A 19188-nucleotide genomic window follows, 5' to 3' on the forward strand; every position below is an offset into this window, starting at 1 on the left:
TCTACACTATTTGTTATGCTTAATGGTTGAGAAGTAGAAAATGTGATCCACAAAGAACTCTAGTCCGGGCCTGTGACCACCTCTCTTTCAGCTTTCAGCTTTCTTTCAGCTACTGAAAGGGGTCTTTTTTACTCAATCAGATACGTCCTCACAGATCAACATTCTTAATTTCACCATACTGAGCTGCTGTGCGCTCGCAGAGCAATCAATGGCAATGGTACCACACAGCCAGGCCAGGGGCGGACCTAGTGCACATAGTTGTGTCAGCACTCCCTCAGCACAGCGGCGGGCGGCTTCTCCTGGAGGAATCTAACCGGATACTTTCCAAGCTGTGTCCTAACACTACCGACGAAAACGATTTATTTCTCTTTCAGGAGGTAGGTTCAAAATAAATTCCGGCATTCTCTTGAAATCCTAGTCCAGGCGTGTTATTTTTTTTCCCAACTACATTTTTGGAGTGATCAGGAAGGAAAGTGTATGCGCTGGGTTAGCCAAAGATCTATCGGGACACACCATACTTGTCTAACTACTTTTCAACAACTACGCCTTCCAGATTCACTCCACCACAGCTTGCTCCAACAGTTTTTATGTTATCCTTTAGGTTTTATGAATGAGGGACGAGGACATGGTTGTCTTGTCAGTGTGTGGTGTAGCTCTGTGGGGTGGGGGCTCAGACTGCGCTAACTCCACTGTTAGCATCGAAACACCCGGAACAAAAAGTTTAATTTAAGTGAAACGGCTACGTGTAAAAACATGTTTAATTTACTGTTACATGTTAAGTTGTCTACGTGGTGCTCTATGACACCGTCAGCTAACACAGGGAGTAATTTTAACTTCCACTCACGCGGTGTAATACAGGAAATCGGACAGTGACACACCTGAGTTTGTTTTATACCTGTAATGTGCCTCATACACAATAGACACGAACAGCAGCGACATGACACGACAACAGGACACTTTTAGGACGGGATTATGTGGGCAAAGTGCCAGCACTGGCAGTGTGCTTGATGTGGGGAAAAGGGAGAGAAAAGGGGGCAAAGGTAAAAGGTAATGCCCTCAAGAAATATTTATATATTGATATGAGAAAAGAATGAGGCGGTAACAAATGGCCCTACTCTGCTCACTATAAAAGATAAACACTAGTCCTGTTTCAAAAGTACTATATTATGTTCTTGTGATGCCAAACATTTTTTTTTTTATCATCTAACTGCATACAGTGGCATTTTAGATTTGCCTTCTTTGTAACAAACCCTGCTGTTTGTGCAGGAGTGTTTAGTTTCAGAGACTTTCTGGACCTAAGAACCAACCAGCCAGACATGGGCAATATCTTTTCTACAAGATAATATCAAAAGTCTTGTTTTAAGTATACAGAATGGAATAATGTATCGTCTCTCCTCTCTAATGATACTTATCCTGGGTGTGTTCAAAATGTGAACTTTGAACAGAATCCAATACTATTAAAACATAAATTGCAGGTCTAATCACAAATGCAATACTTGTCAGGAAAATCACAAAGATATTTTTCCAAAATCATTCAGCCCTAGTATTGTCTGTAAAAGTTGTCAAAAGCTGCAATAACTTCCCAACAAGGTACATATTCCTGCATATTTTGTGTTTTTTGTTTTCAATTTTGTATACTTGAACCTGAACCAAGAATTTACAGGCATATTTAGTACATTTCTAATTTTCTAATGGATTGTAAAAGTATTATCTGATTATTGGATAATCTAAAAATATTTACATATTCATTATTGAGATTTTTGTCAGTATCGCCCAGACCTTCACCACATTGTTGATCACAGACCATTCTTCTGACAAAGCATTAAGATTGGTTGGACACACTTCCTCTTCCAGGTTGAGTCATAACATTTCCCATTTATGGGATATTATATATTATTGCTCTATTATTGCCCTCTCATTGCCCTCTCATATACCAGTGGTGCCTGTATTTTTTGAGTACTAAATTTGGTGATGATGAGTTGAGAGCTGTAGGAATGACATGGGATTTAATATTTAACAGTTTATATAAAGTTTACATAAAGTGTGATGTGATGACCAGAAATATAAAGACGCTTAATTTCCAAAGTCTATAAAAATTTTAATGTTACATTTTCTTCAGCCCTGTGGGTTTTATTAATAGAACAGTAGGCTGTAGGTCTGGTCGATTAATCATCTGATTGTATATTAGTAGTAGACAACATTTTTTACTAGTCGACTTACCTGGGGTTCTAATGATTTAGGAGGGAATTGTGAGTTTATTCAATCTTTTTACTGTAAATAACTATAATTTTTCTGATTGAAATAGTTCTTTTTGTGAAATCCTGTGATGTTTAGTGCGTGGGTCAGAGTTTTGATGTTTAGTCTGATCACAGAGATACTTACTTACGTGGTAATAGTTTTAAGAGCCCCTTTTACTCGACTAATTGATGCTTGCCTTTAGTCGACTACAGCCCTATAAGATTGAACAGCGTCAGAGCAGGAGCACACTGCATGAGGTTTATTGTTCCTGTGGTCTGTTGGGGATACTGCACAGGCCACAGGAAGAACTTCCTGCTGGAGTTATCTATTACATGTTCTGATCAACACAGGACAGATTCGTGATTTGTTTTTTTGACACGCTTGCCTTGCTGTCATAACAACTTTCATGTATACATATATACTTCTGTACTTACCTGCATAAAAACGTTGTCATTTCCATGTTACCAATAGGGTTTGATTGGGAAAACGTTTTAGGTATATAGGCATTTAAAGTGAAAGTTATATCACATGCTATATTTGTGGTTCAGGTGCTTTTGTCTGAAACATCATTAAGCTGATGAAAATCAGTAATATCTGGCTACATAAGATAATTTATTTGGGCTCACACTCAAAACAAATAACAGTTTAGTGACTTGTCTAACACAATATAGTAAACAGTGACCCTAAATAGGAGTAGAATGGTTACTTAGGACTGAAAACACTGAGGAGTTCAGACTGACAAACAGACACTGGCAGACACTGGCAAACATTTCAGGGATACTGTTTTGTGTAAGTTCACATAGTTAATTCTGGTGAAGGGGACACTTATTGTATTAATTGTATGACTGACGTGGGGTTATATTACTGACCAAAACACAATTTAATTGTTCAGTTAAGTGATAAATGGTTGTATAAAAGGTCAGTGACTGACATTTTGCCAAAAATCTGTAAACTTTGTCTTTGAAAATTCACAAAATTTTCAAACTAATTGGGATTAATATATATATATATATATATATATATATATATATATATATATATATATTAGACATTAATATTATTACTATTACTATTATGAAGTTATTAATTCTTATCATCTGTGTACATGTTTTCTGATTTTTGTATCTGCATGTTGTTTTTCAGATATGAGTTTTGTGAGAGTGAGCAAATATCGTCACGTCTTTGGCCAGACGGTGAAGAATGACCAATGCTATGATGATATCCGAGTGTCCAAGGTCACATGGGACAGTCATTTCTGTGCGGTCAACCCTAAATTTGTTGCTATAATTGTTGAGGCTAGTGGTGGTGGAGCCTTTCTTGTTATTCCTCTGCACAGGGTAAGCCCAAATATTAACTAGGCCTATGTATTCTATTTAGACCTGTAACAGAAATTGTTTTAGAAACTACAACTACAAGTTTTTAAGTAACAGAGCATTTGAAGTATAGCGTTGTGTATAAATGATATTTCTACTGCACTGCACTGTCTGAAATCATTCTGCATGGTAATGGATCTATTGCTGATGTTTGTATATGCTTATAGTATACTTACAGTCACACTTGATGAGTTGAAATACAGTTTAACTGTTGACAGCTCTAACCTGAGCCTGTAATTAGTGTAAACAAGTGCCCTGTGGTGTCATTTGAGATGCTGTTGGCATGCAGCTTGAACGCTTCAATCTGTCAGACCTGTCACATGGCAACTGGTCCAGTTCAGAGGGAGATGCCCGCTTTGTGTAAGGTTACTCAAACAGGCTTGAATTAATAAATTTGAGGAATTTTTATTCTAATATATTACCGCTTTATGTATGCTTAAAAACTCACTCCATAGAGCATAATACGTGACCATTTCAAAATGTAAAAAGTAAAACATTTGGCAATATTCCAAACTGCTGTTCATTCAATTACTCATTTTGCTGCTGTAGTGATACTCAGTTTTAAAGGTGTGCAAGTTGGACATCTCTCCCAAACTTTGGTCACTTTGGGCTGAGGATCTTTTCTCTGCCTGGTTAACGCTGTATTGTCGCTTCTGCCTCTCAGTCCTGCTGACTGCAGATTTTACCTTATATGGTCATGTAGAGCTCCCTGTCTGACAGGCTTCCAAGACCATTTCTTTCCTGCTTTGCCATTGGCTGCTCTATGCCGAGTCAGTACTTGTCTGAATTCTAGCATAGGCCTGGATCCTGAGAGCAGCATAGACAAGAGAATTATGCAACAGCAATATTCACCTCTTGAGCTGAAAGATTAACTGAACTGTAACTGAATTGCAATCACAAACTTAATTTCTATTTAATTTACAATGATTCAGGTAAAGCGGTGCTCTACAGAGAACTACAAGGACTGATATATATCACAGTTCTGCTCTCAATCATTATATTTGCAATATTTGTCAGAAATAATATTGAATATTGATGTGTTTCTATGTTATCTAGCTGTCTAACTTAACACAGTTGGATATTTTAGAACTTTCCATTGCTCACAGTAATACAAAGTTTTGTCTGCTGTAAGACATTTCTTGTTTGTTGTTTTGGGTGGTACAGCATTCTCAGACATTTTAGTGGTGTGGCATGTGTGGATCACATGTTTGGCTGCAAAGAAAAAGTGTGTAGCTGAAAAGCATTTCTCATGCAGGGAGCACACAAGTGTTTTAGTGTTTGTGATGAGTCTCCAATACTGTGATTCACTCATCTATGCATTTTCTCTTGTTGCTTAGCAACTGTTGTTGTTTTGACCATCTATATTTTTTTTCTTAAGAAAGGCGCTGTACATAAATATAAGTACTGGTTTTGTTCTTAAATTGTTGATATGTGTGCTTTTTATGTGTAGCTTAAGCAAAGGACGTAGAAGATGGAAACATTGCAAATATAAAGCTCATGTGACTGTCTGACTACATATCTGTATCAGAGTGAATACAAATGGATATAAACCTTGTCCAAAATCATTTTTTTGAACATGCAGAGCTAAACTGCTTTTAGGCTGCACTATTTTGTTTATTTTTAGTGCTAGAGTGGTAATATTTGGTTAAGAGGTTTACATTTTTGCATAGTTGTCAATACTTTTGACAACTATGCTAGTAATACAAAAATCGATACTAAAACTGGTATAGAAACTTATTTACTCATTTTAGTTAATATCAATACTAAAGGACAAAATTTCAAATTTTCTTGAATAGTTTTAGAATGATCTAGAGGTTTATCAGAATTGGTATAAGGTCACATGGTAACAAAGCATATTATTATATAATAATATATAATATTACTTGCTAATATTTTGTGTTCTATTACTACTAGAAAAAGCAAGGCAAGTTTATTACTATGGCACAATTTATTTGTACACAAAGTAATTCAAAGTACTTTACAGCATAAGAAAGCAAATAAAAACACACATGAACATTAAAAGGGAAGGGTGCAGAATAAAAACCTTTCAGTCATATGCATAGCTAAACAGAGGCATTTTGACCCTAGATTTAAAGATGGTCAAAGTAGAGGCCTGTCTCACATCTTCAGGAAGACTGTTCCAGGTTTTAGCTGCGTAGGACTGAAATGCTGATTGCCCATGTTTAGTCCTGACTCTGGGCACCAGCAGGAGGCCGGTCCCTGAGGTCCTCAGAGTGTGAAATGATTCATATGACACTAACAAAAGAGCATTTTTACATATTATAATTCTGGTATCAAAATCTTTATAGAGTATATGACGCCTATCTTTAGTATAAAAAAATCAAGCTTGGAATTTTTGTATCATGACAGAACTTGCCTAAATATTGCAACAAATCATTCTCTCTATTTAAACTGCTTGATTCCATTGTCATCCATTATAATTTTCATTATTCTGTCCATGCATTACTGAAATGTGAATTGTGAAATCCTTTATCTTGATCTGTTCATTTTGTTTTCCAAGGGACACAGAGAGACAGATAAATCCCATATGATATTATGAAAATTAGGGGTGGATGAGTTTATTTAAATATTTTTGGGATCATCCAGACGAAGTTCTGACAATATTATAGCAGTACATCAAAAATGTATTAAAATGTGCCTGTAAATGTCATAATGAGATTTAAGTATCGCACAAAACCTTAAAGCTAGCAAAAGGCCTTCTTGTACCATAAATCTTGCAAACCATGACTGCATAATTGCACACGAATCCTACAAACACTCACCCAAGACACAAATCATGCATGTCCTGTGCACACAAATAATTAGTGCACAAATAGAACATTACCGGTATAATGGTAAATGAGCAAAGCCTAGAGCACATAAAATGAGTACTTCACAGGGGGGTGAAGTACTTTTTATATCACAGTGGGTGTTTATAAAGAGGTATCTCCCCCAATCCCCCTGCTAAGTGGCGCCAATCATAGCCGTGTGTGCGTGTGCACGCGCACGTTCGAGAATGAATGCACACACAATGTGTGTTTAACATGCAACATGTTAAACGATGTATTTCTGGGAGAATTTATATATTTTTAATTCTGTTTTATATTCTGTTAAATTCCAGACTGGAAGAATTGACAGTTCACACCCCACCGTGTGTGGACACAAAGGCCCAGTGTTAGACATTGCATGGTGTCCCCACAATGATAACATTATTGCAAGTAGCTCCGATGACTGCAGCATCAAGGTATGTTCTCCAAAAATATATGAATGTTGAAATAATTGAAATAAAGCAGTAGCACAGTTGACGCTTATGTAAAACAAGTGGTCTGCAAGTGCTTGGGATAAGATAAGGCATCACTTGCGTTTTCTAGATATTAACAGGTGGAGTGATCGTAACACTGGTATTGACACTCAAACACTCCTATGTTGTGGTTCCTGCCCTGACTTCATATAATTTTCTGGATAATGCTGCCATCTACTGGTTTGATAAATACGGTTATTTAACATTGATGTGTATCATCTTCAGATGGAAGTTTAAATAAACCGAATTTCATAAATTGTGACCTTCATATTAAGATTGTTATTACTACATTTATTATACAATGAGCAAAATATTCCAAATACTATTGACCCACTTGAAAGTATGGCTACAGGCTGATACTAGTCATTGGTTCTCTGTGGTAGCCCCTGGTGGTAGGTGAAGTCCTGTTTGTTTCATTCAATTTTATTCCTCTTTCCAAACTACTGTAGTCATGTTGAAGTCATATTTAAGCCCTAGTTTAAACCTGGTCTTCTTGTAGACCTGTTTTTTTCAGGTTTTACTAAGAAACCATGCTTTCTTGGGTGGTACTTGGTGTTAAAGCCACTGTTCTGCTTAAACAATTGGAAAGGGGACACAAGATAAATATTTTCATCCAATTTAACTGCATATATTTTAAAATAGTCACAAATTTTTGCTTTTACCTGCATATTTTTTACTCTTCTGTTCTTTTAGTTTGCATTGCAACATAAAAAATTCCCTTTGTGCAACAAATAAAGGTTCTCTTATCTTATTTTCCAACAAGTTTTATATTTATATTTTTGTTTATTTTAGATATGGGAGATTCCAGAAAATGGGTTGCACTCACATCTTGAAGAACCTCTTCTGGAACTGGATTACCATTCCAAGAAAGTGGGCATCATCTCATGGCACCCAGTAGCAAGCAACATCCTTCTGAGTGCAGGTAGGAGTCCCTTTTTGTACAGCATTAATAAAATGACTTGAGCAAATTCAAGCTTACAGAACATTAAGGACAAACTTATATACTGCGTTAAAATGGAAGTGCTATTTCCACAGGTTGCGACAACCTCATTGTTATCTGGAACTTGGACACACAGGAGGCGCAGATTGAGTTGGACATGCACCCTGATCTTATTTACAATGTTTGCTGGAACTTCAATGGTAGCCTTATTTGCACTGCCTGCAAAGATAAGACAGTGCGTGTTATTGACCCTCGTGAAAACAAGATTATTGCTGTAAGTGCACTGAATTTTGAAAATGTTTGTAACATGCTGATAACAATTAACTGTTAACTGAAAGTGTGCTCCTATTGACCTATATTAACCCCTCTCAGGAAAAAGAGAAGGCCCACGAAGGCGTTCGGCCAATGCGAGCCATTTTTCTGAAAGATGATAAGGTGCTCACCACAGGCTTTAGTCGCATGAGTGAAAGACATGTGGCTCTATGGGACAAGGTAACTATTTCACCACCTTTGTATCAGACTGCAGCCAGGACTGCCACTAAAATAACATATTACACTTGTATTAAGAGCTCAGACATATTTGTCTAACCTTCTAATTTACATGGGTCATGTAGACAGCTGGTGATTTTGTTTATTTTGCTTATTTAAGCCTGTGTAATCCCTCAGTCATCCAGATATGACCAATAGTAAAAGAAAAACTCAATTTGGTCTACTGGACAAAACGTTTTTGAGTGAAGATTTTTCACTGTTCATCTTCTTCCGTTTCCCAGACCTGAAGTTGACAGAATAGAATTTTTCTTTTATGATTTATTTAATGAGACAGTGACAATATATTAGCATTTTGAATAGCCACAATATCATGGGTGATCAGCAGACAAATATTTGCATACATTATCAGGTTTTCAAATCTTTACATTTTTATGTTCTATAAGAATGTGACTGTTAAAATGGAGGACTGTTCTTGGAACTCTTGGAAAAACTTTTATATGATTGGAGAGGTCTCAGGGCAGATTTGTATGCCTGTAACCAGCTTGCCTCATTATTATTTTTTTTTTACTTAGTAGAAATCTCCACCAGAAAAATGCCTGTTAAAAAATATTACATTTATTTATTGTACAATAAATGTAATATTAACAAACTATCAGTAAATTAACTCTGCGATCATAAAGGGGAAAAAATAACGAGACATTTCTTTTCAGGATAACATGGAAGAGCCCTTGGCAACGCTGGAACTGGATGTGGCAAGTGGAGTGCTCTTGCCTTTTTATGACCCAGACAGTAACATAATTTACCTTTATGGAAAGGTAAGTTGTAGTGGTGATTCATAGAAATACAATTTCAATTGTCTATATATAATATATATAATTTGTATTAACTTGACAGGGCGATACCATGATTCGCTACTATGAATATACCAATGAGGAACCATATGTTCATTATATCAGCACTTTCTCATCAAGTTCCACCCAGAGAGGCATGGGGTTTATGCCAAAAAGAGGGCTCAATGTCAGTAAATGTGAAATAGCCCGGTAAGTGTTCTGTAATAAATACCATTGCCACTAGAGGGCAAAATGTAAATGATATCTTATTAACAGATTTTTATTATTTTTTTTTTTTCAGGTTTTATAAACTCAGTGACAGAAAGTGTGAACCTATTGTAATGACTGTTCCAAGAAAGGCAAGTCTCCATGGTCTTTTTTTTTTTTTTTACAATGCTATAAATGAGCTGTGTGGAGTAACTTTTGTCTTCTTTTTAGTCCGACCTTTTCCAGGAAGACTTGTATCCAGACACAGCTGGACCGGAACCTGCCCTGGAAGCGGCTGAATGGTTTGAGGGCAAAAATGCAAATCCCATCTTCATCTCTCTTAAGCCTGAACATGTCCCAACAAAGAACCAGGAAGGGAAAGGGTTGAAGAAGACCATTTTGGCCAACAAAGTGGCCAAGAAAACTGAGAAATCAAGCAGTGCCAACCGGAGTGATGCTTCAGCATCGTCAGGTGTAAGTTCTCTATACCCCCTCAAATTAATCTTACCACAACAGGAAAAAAAGAGGTGTAGTGTCTGTTCAGAACATATTGTTGGTGTGTCATATAAGGGTATAAAGCTTTTGGATGTAAATCAGCCTATCAAACTATCTACTTGAGTAAATGAGATTGCCTTACTCAGAACACAAAATTATATAAAATACAATTACTGTAAGAACCATCTTGGTTGTGTTTGTTTATGGTGTCAATCATGAACAAACTTTCATTCACCTTAGTCAAGTATGTGGCTATGAAATAAAGTAATATGGGACATAAAGAGCTCCCAAATAACCTCTCTTACAGAAGTCTTGTAGCATAGTGCAGTGCCCCCTTGTGTTGATCCAAAGCTAATGCTGCATGAAAGTGTTTTTGTCAGGTCGATAAAGATAAAATTGTAAACCTTTTTGTAGACAAAAACTGTAAACAAGTTTGTACATACATTTCTATTGTTAATTTAATTATATTTTCCCATACAGATTTCTGAAATCAAGTTTCAGGAGATCCTGAAGGAAATCCAGTCTCTCACAGATCTGGTCAGCAGCCAGGAGAAGCGAATCAGCCAGCTCGAAGAAAAAATAGCTGAAATCACAAAATAAACCATGCAGTTTTTGTGCTCATGCTTTCCTTTGCCAAGACAATTTTTTGTAAAACATATTTTTGTACAGCCATGTCTTGCATCTTTCTTACTGAGTCATATGACCAAAACAATTTCAGTGTCAAATGTTCCCATTAATTTTAAACACCTGAATACTACAGTTATGCTTGAAGCTAACCTGTTATTTTTAAAGAAGATATACTGTATATGTTGGCTCGACATTTTTCCTTTTTTCTTCTTGAAAACTGTCACATTCCAAATCATTAGTTTAAATTCTGTAAAGCTTCTCTAGTTTTATTCCATAATGACGTGGATATCTTAAAGTTACAGTATCAGGTAAAAGTCTAATATGACTTGACATGAAGACCTCAATTGTCTAATCGTGTGCCTCATGTCTTATCTAATTATATTGTATTGGGGTTTTATATTAACTGTTGACTGCTTCAATGAATTGTTGGGTTGTCCCTCTTGACTTTATTTTAATACCATTTACTTAGCTTAAACCACTCCCTCCAAGTGGTGGTCTTCAGTCTGAGTTCCTGTATTGAGTTGGCACATAATAACTCCGTTTTTTTAGACTAGTTTCTGGGGGGACTGGCATGGTTCTGTTATATTTGCCTTTACTTCATGAAACTGCTGTAAAGACCAAAGAGTGCCATTCTGATGGCCATGGAAGTGTTTTTGATGGCTGTGTGAACAAATGTGTTTGTTAGAGTGAAGGTGGCCTGCTACCCAGATGTAGCTTTTTGAGGGGAAATTTTCTCCAGGGCAATTCTAACAAGTGTGCTAGAGTTTCCCTCTTTTTATATACATTTGTGAAGTTGTACGGGTAATGCAGGGAAAATCAGGAAGCTGTTGACAGTTTCTTGAGCCATCATTGCTGCAATTCTCAAAGTCGGCGTTTTACTTCAATGAATGAGATATGCAGAGAGCCTCAGTTTTGTACCTGTTATGTCCATCAGACTGATGCTCTCAGGAGTCTGTTGCACTGATGGCCCAGTTTGAGGAGGAGAAATACAAAGGGACTTTGTAGGTTGTGAGGAGTGAATTTGCCATGTATGTACTAAGGGTCTCGGAAATGGAGCAAATGCTGTGTAAACAAATATCTGTATTTTTGTTCTGTGTTTGTCTGTTTGGGAGCTGGGTTATTTTTATATTGTTGCTTCAAAAACAATAAATTGATGAAGAATTTTTGTTGTATTTTAAATGCAATTTGCATTGAAGGTATACCTTCCAAATGTAAATGATCACTTCCATCACTAGGTCTAAGGGTAAAAAAGACCCAACCAGCTGTCATAATAGCAGTATAAAATAGGAAAGGTATACGCCTCTTTAAATAGACACCCTACATATTTAGGGTCTAACATAGAGATGTGTTCTTAAATTTTGTACATGTGTTTTTGGATGAAAGGTCTATTCCCTCATTGGTCTTGTGTTTTGTAGACACATTATAATCAAGGTCATGTAATTACAGAGGACTAAGTGGGAGGCAAAGAAATCTTGGGACTCGCCCTTCCAAGTACAGAAATACATTTTCTCTTTAACATAATATTTAAAAGAATGTTGTTTTAAATTTTGTCATTTAAAAAAAAACTCACAATTTTGATCAGACAATGTCAAATGAGCACCAGTATCTTTGTATGCAATATGTTCATTAAAATTGACAATGTTTCTCTGGGAGTTCAAGTAGTTATACTGTGAAAGGGTTAACCAACCCAAATGAATGGCTGTAGAAAAAGGAGGATGAGATGAAATGTAAAGAGGAGGAGAGGAGGCAAATTGAGGGGTGGCCATAACTTTGCAGTGAGACCTGAAACTCCTTGGGCAGGACATGCTCCAAAACTGTCCTCACGTTTAGTTGGAACACTCGTCTCATCACCATTTTCGGCTCTGTACTTCACACTGAAGACTTAAGTAAGTATTAGATTTTCATCAGTTCAATCTCTGTGCATATAAAGTAATATAACCTCTAAACAGTACACGGTCTTTACTGAGCATTTTTATTGTAAAACAGAATGTGAGAGCATGGGAAGATTTGTTTAAAAAGCAATGTATTGATAATTTGATTTTGGCATATTTGACAATGAATTTATTAATCAGCAATATTTACAGCAGTGTTGTGTCATAGTCACTGTCAATAATCATGTGTATATGCATGGATATATGCATATGTATGTGTGTGTATATATATATATATATATATATACACACACATTACTTTGTAAGTAGTAAAGTAACTAGGTGCAATTGAAAATTGAGTAGTTAGAGTAGTTTCTTGCCCTAGTAACTTAACTTGTTTTTTTCCCCAACCAAAAATGTATGTAATCCATAGGGGGAAAAAAGCTAGCATCAGATGTCATCTTCTGGTATCAGACACAGATCAGCTGGGAACCAAAACAATATAAATATTGGTTGATGGAGGACTGTCTGTGTCGCTTCTGCTTGAAACAGCAGTTCTACAACAGAAAGGGTGATTAGTGTGAAGAATTCAAGTTGGTCCCTGAGCTGTGTTATAGTAATGTTATAGTAATCAGTAGTCAGACTAGTATTTAGAATACTTTTAGAAGGAGTAATCAGTAGTCAGTAATCAGATTAGTTTTGCAAACTACCAAAACTGGTAATCTCACATTGTATGTACAACACAAGCATTTTAAAGAAATGCGTATTACAAATGGTGCTTGGATACTGTAAGAATGATAGCTGAAAGGTTATCCATTCATTTGTACTATACATTTGCAGAACAGCAGATAGAACTGTCTGTCTGTAGACCTGTGTTGCTGTGGGCTGTGTTCTGCTTGTGCCTAGTGTAAATATAGAAGTCACTCTCCCACGCCTCTGCTGTATACTCCCTCTTTGGCCTTTGGTGTGGTGGATGGGTGGCCTGGTACGGGTTCACAAATTATATGTCCCTCAGTACCAGATTCACTGTCTCCACCCCGAATAAGTAATGGCTACACTAAATACTGCGGCCAAAATAGCTCTCAAACAAAATGAAGAAACAGAAAACCAAAACCAATATAACACAAGGGGTTGTGGACCGTAGTAGATATGAGGGGTGATTTTGGGAGCTATATTGGAATTTATTTTTAATTAATAATTTTTTTCTGATGCAGCATAGCTGAAAATGACCAACATGGCTTTCAACATACTTTTTGTGGCTCTGTTGTCACTGAGCAAGAGCCATGCCACCCCAATGTTCTACAACATTTCCATGGATGGCAGTGGTGACGATGCATTGGAGCTCATTTTCCCCACGTCCTTTTCCACTCGAGCTCCTGTTGAAGTGAGTGCCAGCACAAAGGCGCCATCCTTCACTGAAACCATCACCAACACTCTCACCACCACCATGGTCCGCCTCAAAGACTTTGTCCTCAGTCGAGTGGTCGACTTCCTACAGGAGAACCTGCTCATCATCATTGTCGTCACCTCTGTGCTCATCGTGATGGTTTTCATTATCTGTTGTGCCTCTGCCATGAGCCACAAAAGGAAGCTCGAGTCCTACAAGCCTCTTCCCAGCCCCCCAAAAAAGTACACAGCAGATAAAAAGGGAGTGAGAAAGAATTCAAGTGATCTTCACGAGAGGTCTTTTGCTGTTGATCATGTCAAAAGGGTTCACTCTCAGGCCCTAGCCTCCCCCAAAACCCTGCGTGTGCCTTCCAAGGCTCTGGTGGGCGAGAAGGGCAGGGATGTCCCATCTTCTCCCAGACAGGAAGAGAGAAAGGCCAGAAACACAGAAGAGATGGAGAGACGCCGAGAGGAGCCCCGGGCCAGAGAGCAGCCCAGAGAGCAGCCTAGAGAGCACCCCAGAGAGCAGCCCAGAGAGGAGAGGAAATACAGGCAAGACCTGCCCTATGACAGAGCCAGTCCCAGCTCCATCTCCAGTCAACCTGTCTGCACCTGCCACCTTAGGAAGACCTACCACTAGAGAAAAACCACGAGCTCCCAACCACCATCACGTGGGTCACTATAGTAAGGTATAACAGATATCAAGTGAATGCAAATAAAAGAAGGTACGGCGATCCTTTCTGAGACCTAGTGAGTAGTTTGATGAAGATGCTAAATTTTGGAAGACCCAAACAGAATAGTGCAGTAGTAAATCATGTTTCAGCTGTAGATGAGAGAGAAACCCATCTTCCTGCACTTAAAAATCAGTGTATTATAACACACTGAAAAAGCCTGTTAAAGGCTCATGAGCAGAGAGCTCAAAACTAAACAACTGCAAATAAAGCAGAGTGAAATAATTGTACTGACCTGCTGTTTTACTTATTTCATAAAGCCAGTATTAATTTTGCTTGGAAAAAGCCTTTTTTTTTTCAATAATTTATGCTTAGATGATTTAGTCAATTTTTAGAAACTTAACTTTTACATATTTTGTCTGTTATTGGTTGCTTTATGTAAAATGTTTGATGTATCAAATAAGATTTTACATGTAAATCATGTCATAAATGTTTAATAAGTTTTATTTGAGTGACAAACCTCAGGCAAGTATCCTCACAAATGCCACCACTGTAAATGACCACTTTGTATTCTCAAAACACCTTTGACTTTTGGTTTTGTTTAATAAAGTATTAATCTATTTAAAAATCTGGTTTATTGTTGTTGCTAAGAGGCAACACAAAAATAATTAAAATTAATTGGTTAACGACTTTAAATATACATCTAAATTCACAAAGTGAACTTCTGCTCCTAAACAAGCTCACTTTTATCCTACCCATATGACTAGGTATGTCATTCCTCCATGCTGCCTTGGAGCCTTAATTTCAAAAATAAATAATGTTCTCCTTGTCTTGCTTATAGATAATGCATAATGTCTTATATCACATATTACTGCTATGTAGTTCATTATAGATTATAGAAAAGTCATTGCACAAATGCAGTGTTGTAAGTATTGTATTGTTGCTATAACTCTATCAATAAATTTAGAACACATTTAACTTAAAATAACTTAGAAAGTAACCACCACCACTCTACAAATAGTTAATCTGAATCAGAGCATTCAGAAATCAAAAGTCATGAAGGATGCCATAATAATGTGAAGCCAGTGAAAGCCTGTGACGTCTGAAACATGAGCCTTGAGGAGCATGGTGCTGGGGTCAGATTCCCTGCTCTCTGTCACAGAGGTGCTGAATAATTCGAGAAAATACTACCCCTTCACTTGCACTCTTCCTGGTCGGTGACAGAATGACAACGGACTGAGTGGACAGTTGTTTTCAGGTAGTGTAAAAAAAAATAACAATAAGCCATTAATGGCTTGTCTTCTTAATCAATTATTTAAATTAGCACTTGTGTAGATTTTGTTCTTTTGATAGCTGAAGAAAACCCAGGACTGACCAAGGTAAGACGGTACCTCAAGAATATCATTAAACTCTGATGACCTGCTTGGAATTCTCAACTTTGGGTGGTTTTCTTATAAGGACACTCTCATACAACTGGAGCCACGTGGAAATAAGCATGTCTATGGAGGAGCAGAGGAGACAAGAACAGAAAATGGTAAGAATGTTTTTGCAGCCTTTTGGTGTTTCTTAATCTATGTAACTTTTCTGAAAGGAGTTTTGCCATCTATCTTCATGGTATAGTATAGCATTCAAGTTAACTGTCTTGCATTTATTCAGTCATTTGCTTGCCTTCATGTAGATAGATATGTCATATTGTGGAATACTCCAGTATGATAACATTTCGTGGAGACAAGCAGGTAGCAGTCCCCAAACCAGAAAAGTTACATAGTGCACCTTTAATATATTTTTTTCTAGTATTGGTGTTTCTTAAAGTTTATTTTTCTTATTCACAGTGAGCCATGCATTGGTGTAGATGTGGCGTTTTATTAGTTCTCTGTGTCAGTCCTTTAGCTTGCCTTATGGTATCCTCCTGTCCTTCTGGATGCTGCTGTCCTCGTTCAGGATTATTAGTTTTGTGTGAGTCTCTTGGTCTTCGCTCCCTCCCTCGATCAGTCCCCCTGAGCACCTCAGCTCTTTCAGTGGCTAGGAACCAGCTCTGTAACATAGATGACTTGCTCCTGCCATTCTTGGACCTGCATGAGCTCAGCCTTAGTCACAATCAGTTGTCTCGTTTCCCTCGTGGACTACCTTCCAGCCTGGAGTCTCTATTACTACAAGAAAACCGCATCACATACATCACAACAGGGGCCCTCAGATACTTAGGAAACCTCACACGCTTAGATCTTGAGTACAACCAAATCCGTGCCATCCAACCAGGAGCTTTTCAGGGTCTTAATAAACTGGAAGTCTTGACTTTAAAAGGAAATAAACTAACAAACTTACCTCAAAATCTCCCAGCTTCTCTGATGCACCTGGACGTGTCTGCCAACTGCATTTCTGCTCTTGACCTGGTGTCCCTCTCCAGTCTAGTCAATCTGCAGGTTTTGAAGATCAACAGTAACTGCCTTCGCTCAGTTCCGGACAGCGCATTTGACACCTTGCCGCGACTGAGATCTGTGAATCTGACAAACAACCTGTGGGTGTGTGAGTGTGACATTCTGTATCTTTATCGATGGCTGCTGAGTGGACGCATGAAAATGGCCACAGACCTGTTTTGCACTGAGCCTGATCATCTTGCTCACCGTCTGCTTTTAGACCTCTCAGTTATGGCTATCTGTCCTCATGTCCTACTTCCAAAAACAAGTGTGCACAATGATGCAAGTCCACAAACCTTAAAACCTCCCACAGTGTCTGAGTCTGTTTTAAAAACCTCCCAAAATGTTAATGACAAGGTTGCTACAAGACTTGTGGTAGATGATTCTGTTCCTTCTCTGACCAAGACTAGAATACACCCTGGACATTTCACTTTAGAGATGCTGAGCTATGAGGACTGCATGTTGCTAAATACAACTCCAACAGTGAGACCATTCTATTCAGAAACTACTACTACTGTTCAAACTGAAAGGGGGCAGTTGTGTCGAGACAACATGACCGGCCAACCCTCAGAAACTAATCAAACTTCTACTGAAGAGACTCGGGCTCTTCAGTCTACAAACAGAGAGTCTCTCTGGCCCACAGCTGAGCCAAAGTCACCCACCACACTAAAGGATTCAACAGTGATCATCGCCCTCCTCACTTTGTTGTGTATTCTTGTGGCTATGCTAATGCTAGCAGTGCTTGTAGTTCTGAAAAAAGTACTCAATCGTCGCCAGAGAGTGGCACCACTTGAAACTGACATGAGTAGATAAGATGGTTATTGTCACAAAAAGATTAAAACAACATTTTAAAATTGCAACGTGTTGAATCTGTTGATTTGATTTTGCAGTTACTTTGAACAGAGAAACTCACACTCTGGAAGGCCAAATATATAATAATCCAAATATATTTATCTGTGTATATATGATACATACAAATTTTACAGCTTTAATGTGTACTTTAAACTATTAAATTTCTTCAAATAAGCAATCCTATTTTAGCATAAATTATTGTTAAGTCTCACAAATAAAGCCTTAATTACATTACAATCACATTAGTTATGACTGAAATACAGGAATGCATCTCTTTAATGTTCTCTTCCAAAGGCTGTACAAAAACATATTAATTACTGGACACACACAGTGCCTTGTATTATTGTTTTGAATTGTATTCTATTGTAACTGTGTGTTACATTTCATGTATTTGCTTTACTCCTTCTTGTCTTGTTTTAGTCTATAGTCTGACAATGCTGCTTTAATGGCATCTTCTGCGAGCACTGAAAGAAAGCAAAATAAAGTCAAATTAGGCCTACACACAACAATAGCCAATGTAAACATAAGAATATAATATGAATATTTAAAAGTATCTCGAAAAAGCTTTACTTACTAGAACAATGAAGTTTGACTGGAGGCAGGCAAAGTTCCTTGGCAATGTCTGTATTCTTAATAGTGAGGGCTTCATCAACCTTTGGAAATAGATATTAAATGACAATAAAATGTGACATTTAGGTAAAATGTACATTTTTTGTTCACAGTGAAATAAATATATATAATGACTTACAGATTTCCCCTTCACCAACTCGGTAGCTAAAGAACTGGACGCAATGGCTGACCCACAACCAAAAGTCTTGAATTTTGCATCTACTATCTTGCCATTATCATCCACTTGTATCTACACAACATATCATTTAAAAAGAATGGATAAATATTTACATCTTTGGTGATAGTACTTTCCATACCTGTAGTTTCATCACATCACCACAGGCTGGTGCACCCACCAACCCAGTGCCCACATTCTGGGCATTCTTATCTAAAGAGCCCACATTTCTTGGATTTTCATAGTGATCAACCACCTATGGACACATGAACACCATGACAGTAACTTAAGAAACAGATATTACGTAATATATATATATATATATATATATATATATATATATATATATATATATATATATATATATATATATATATATATATATATATAAATTGTCTAAATAAGGTGCACGTGCTTACCTTCTTGTGATATGAACATGAAGTACTGTGCTCGGGACTGAACAATTTTCCTCTATAAACCAGCAACGATATACACTTTCGCAACGAAGCCCCCGACATTCTGCAATTGTGAATGTGATGTTGGATCTTATTAATCCACGTGTTTATATCACAAAAAAACAAGCTAAATTCAGCGAGAAGAGGGTAGGAAGCTTTGGTGATGTTTGTTGACAAAGTCGAATGAGAGGTTTTGCTGTTTAGTGACGCCCTCTAGCGGTGTGACGGACAGTGAACGCGCCAGGCTCATTGCCA

General features: G+C 37.4%; 3 protein-coding genes across 3 annotated transcripts; 2 read left to right on the top strand and 1 right to left on the bottom strand.

The window, feature by feature from the left end:
* Window positions 1-236: 236 nt before the first annotated feature.
* coro1ca (coronin, actin binding protein, 1Ca) lies at window positions 237-11663 on the top strand. Its single transcript, XM_055224134.1, has 11 exons — window positions 237-377; window positions 3382-3575; window positions 6733-6855; window positions 7705-7834; window positions 7948-8126; window positions 8225-8344; window positions 9052-9156; window positions 9236-9381; window positions 9473-9530; window positions 9610-9852; window positions 10354-11663. The coding sequence occupies exons 2-11, from the start codon at window positions 3384-3386 to the stop codon at window positions 10471-10473; spliced, it is 1416 nt and encodes a 471-aa protein (XP_055080109.1). The 5' UTR covers window positions 237-377; window positions 3382-3383; the 3' UTR covers window positions 10474-11663.
* Window positions 11664-12270: 607 nt separating this feature from the next.
* On the top strand, window positions 12271-14581 carry tmem119a (transmembrane protein 119a). Its single transcript, XM_033972502.2, has 2 exons — window positions 12271-12386; window positions 13586-14581. The coding sequence occupies exon 2, from the start codon at window positions 13597-13599 to the stop codon at window positions 14395-14397; it is 801 nt and encodes a 266-aa protein (XP_033828393.1). The 5' UTR covers window positions 12271-12386; window positions 13586-13596; the 3' UTR covers window positions 14398-14581.
* Window positions 14582-17860: 3279 nt separating this feature from the next.
* On the bottom strand, window positions 17861-19102 carry iscu (iron-sulfur cluster assembly enzyme). Its single transcript, XM_033972314.2, has 5 exons — window positions 18898-19102; window positions 18621-18734; window positions 18443-18553; window positions 18269-18347; window positions 17861-18158 (listed from the first exon to the last, which is right to left on the bottom strand). The coding sequence occupies exons 1-5, from the start codon at window positions 18994-18996 to the stop codon at window positions 18091-18093; spliced, it is 471 nt and encodes a 156-aa protein (XP_033828205.1). The 5' UTR covers window positions 18997-19102; the 3' UTR covers window positions 17861-18090.
* Between the last annotated feature and the right edge of the window lie 86 nt (window positions 19103-19188).

Source organism: Periophthalmus magnuspinnatus, chromosome 9 (genome assembly GCF_009829125.3).
Source record: "Periophthalmus magnuspinnatus isolate fPerMag1 chromosome 9, fPerMag1.2.pri, whole genome shotgun sequence".
NCBI classification, from domain to species: domain Eukaryota; kingdom Metazoa; phylum Chordata; class Actinopteri; order Gobiiformes; family Gobiidae; genus Periophthalmus; species Periophthalmus magnuspinnatus.

Coding starts and splice junctions, on each gene's coding strand:
- iscu (XM_033972314.2), bottom strand. CDS start 18,996: ATGTCGGGGGCTTCGTTGCGAAAGTGTATATCGTTGCTGGTTTATAGA. Junction 18,735..18,897: donor CATGTTCATATCACAAGAAG/GTAAGCACGTGC, acceptor ATGTGTCCATAG/GTGGTTGATCACTATGAAAA. Junction 18,348..18,442: donor AGTTGGTGAAGGGGAAATCT/GTAAGTCATTAT, acceptor CTATTTCCAAAG/GTTGATGAAGCCCTCACTAT.
- tmem119a (XM_033972502.2), top strand. CDS start 13,597: ATGACCAACATGGCTTTCAACATACTTTTTGTGGCTCTGTTGTCACTG.
- coro1ca (XM_055224134.1), top strand. CDS start 3,384: ATGAGTTTTGTGAGAGTGAGCAAATATCGTCACGTCTTTGGCCAGACG. Junction 3,576..6,732: donor TTGTTATTCCTCTGCACAGG/GTAAGCCCAAAT, acceptor GTTAAATTCCAG/ACTGGAAGAATTGACAGTTC. Junction 8,345..9,051: donor ATGTGGCTCTATGGGACAAG/GTAACTATTTCA, acceptor ATTTCTTTTCAG/GATAACATGGAAGAGCCCTT.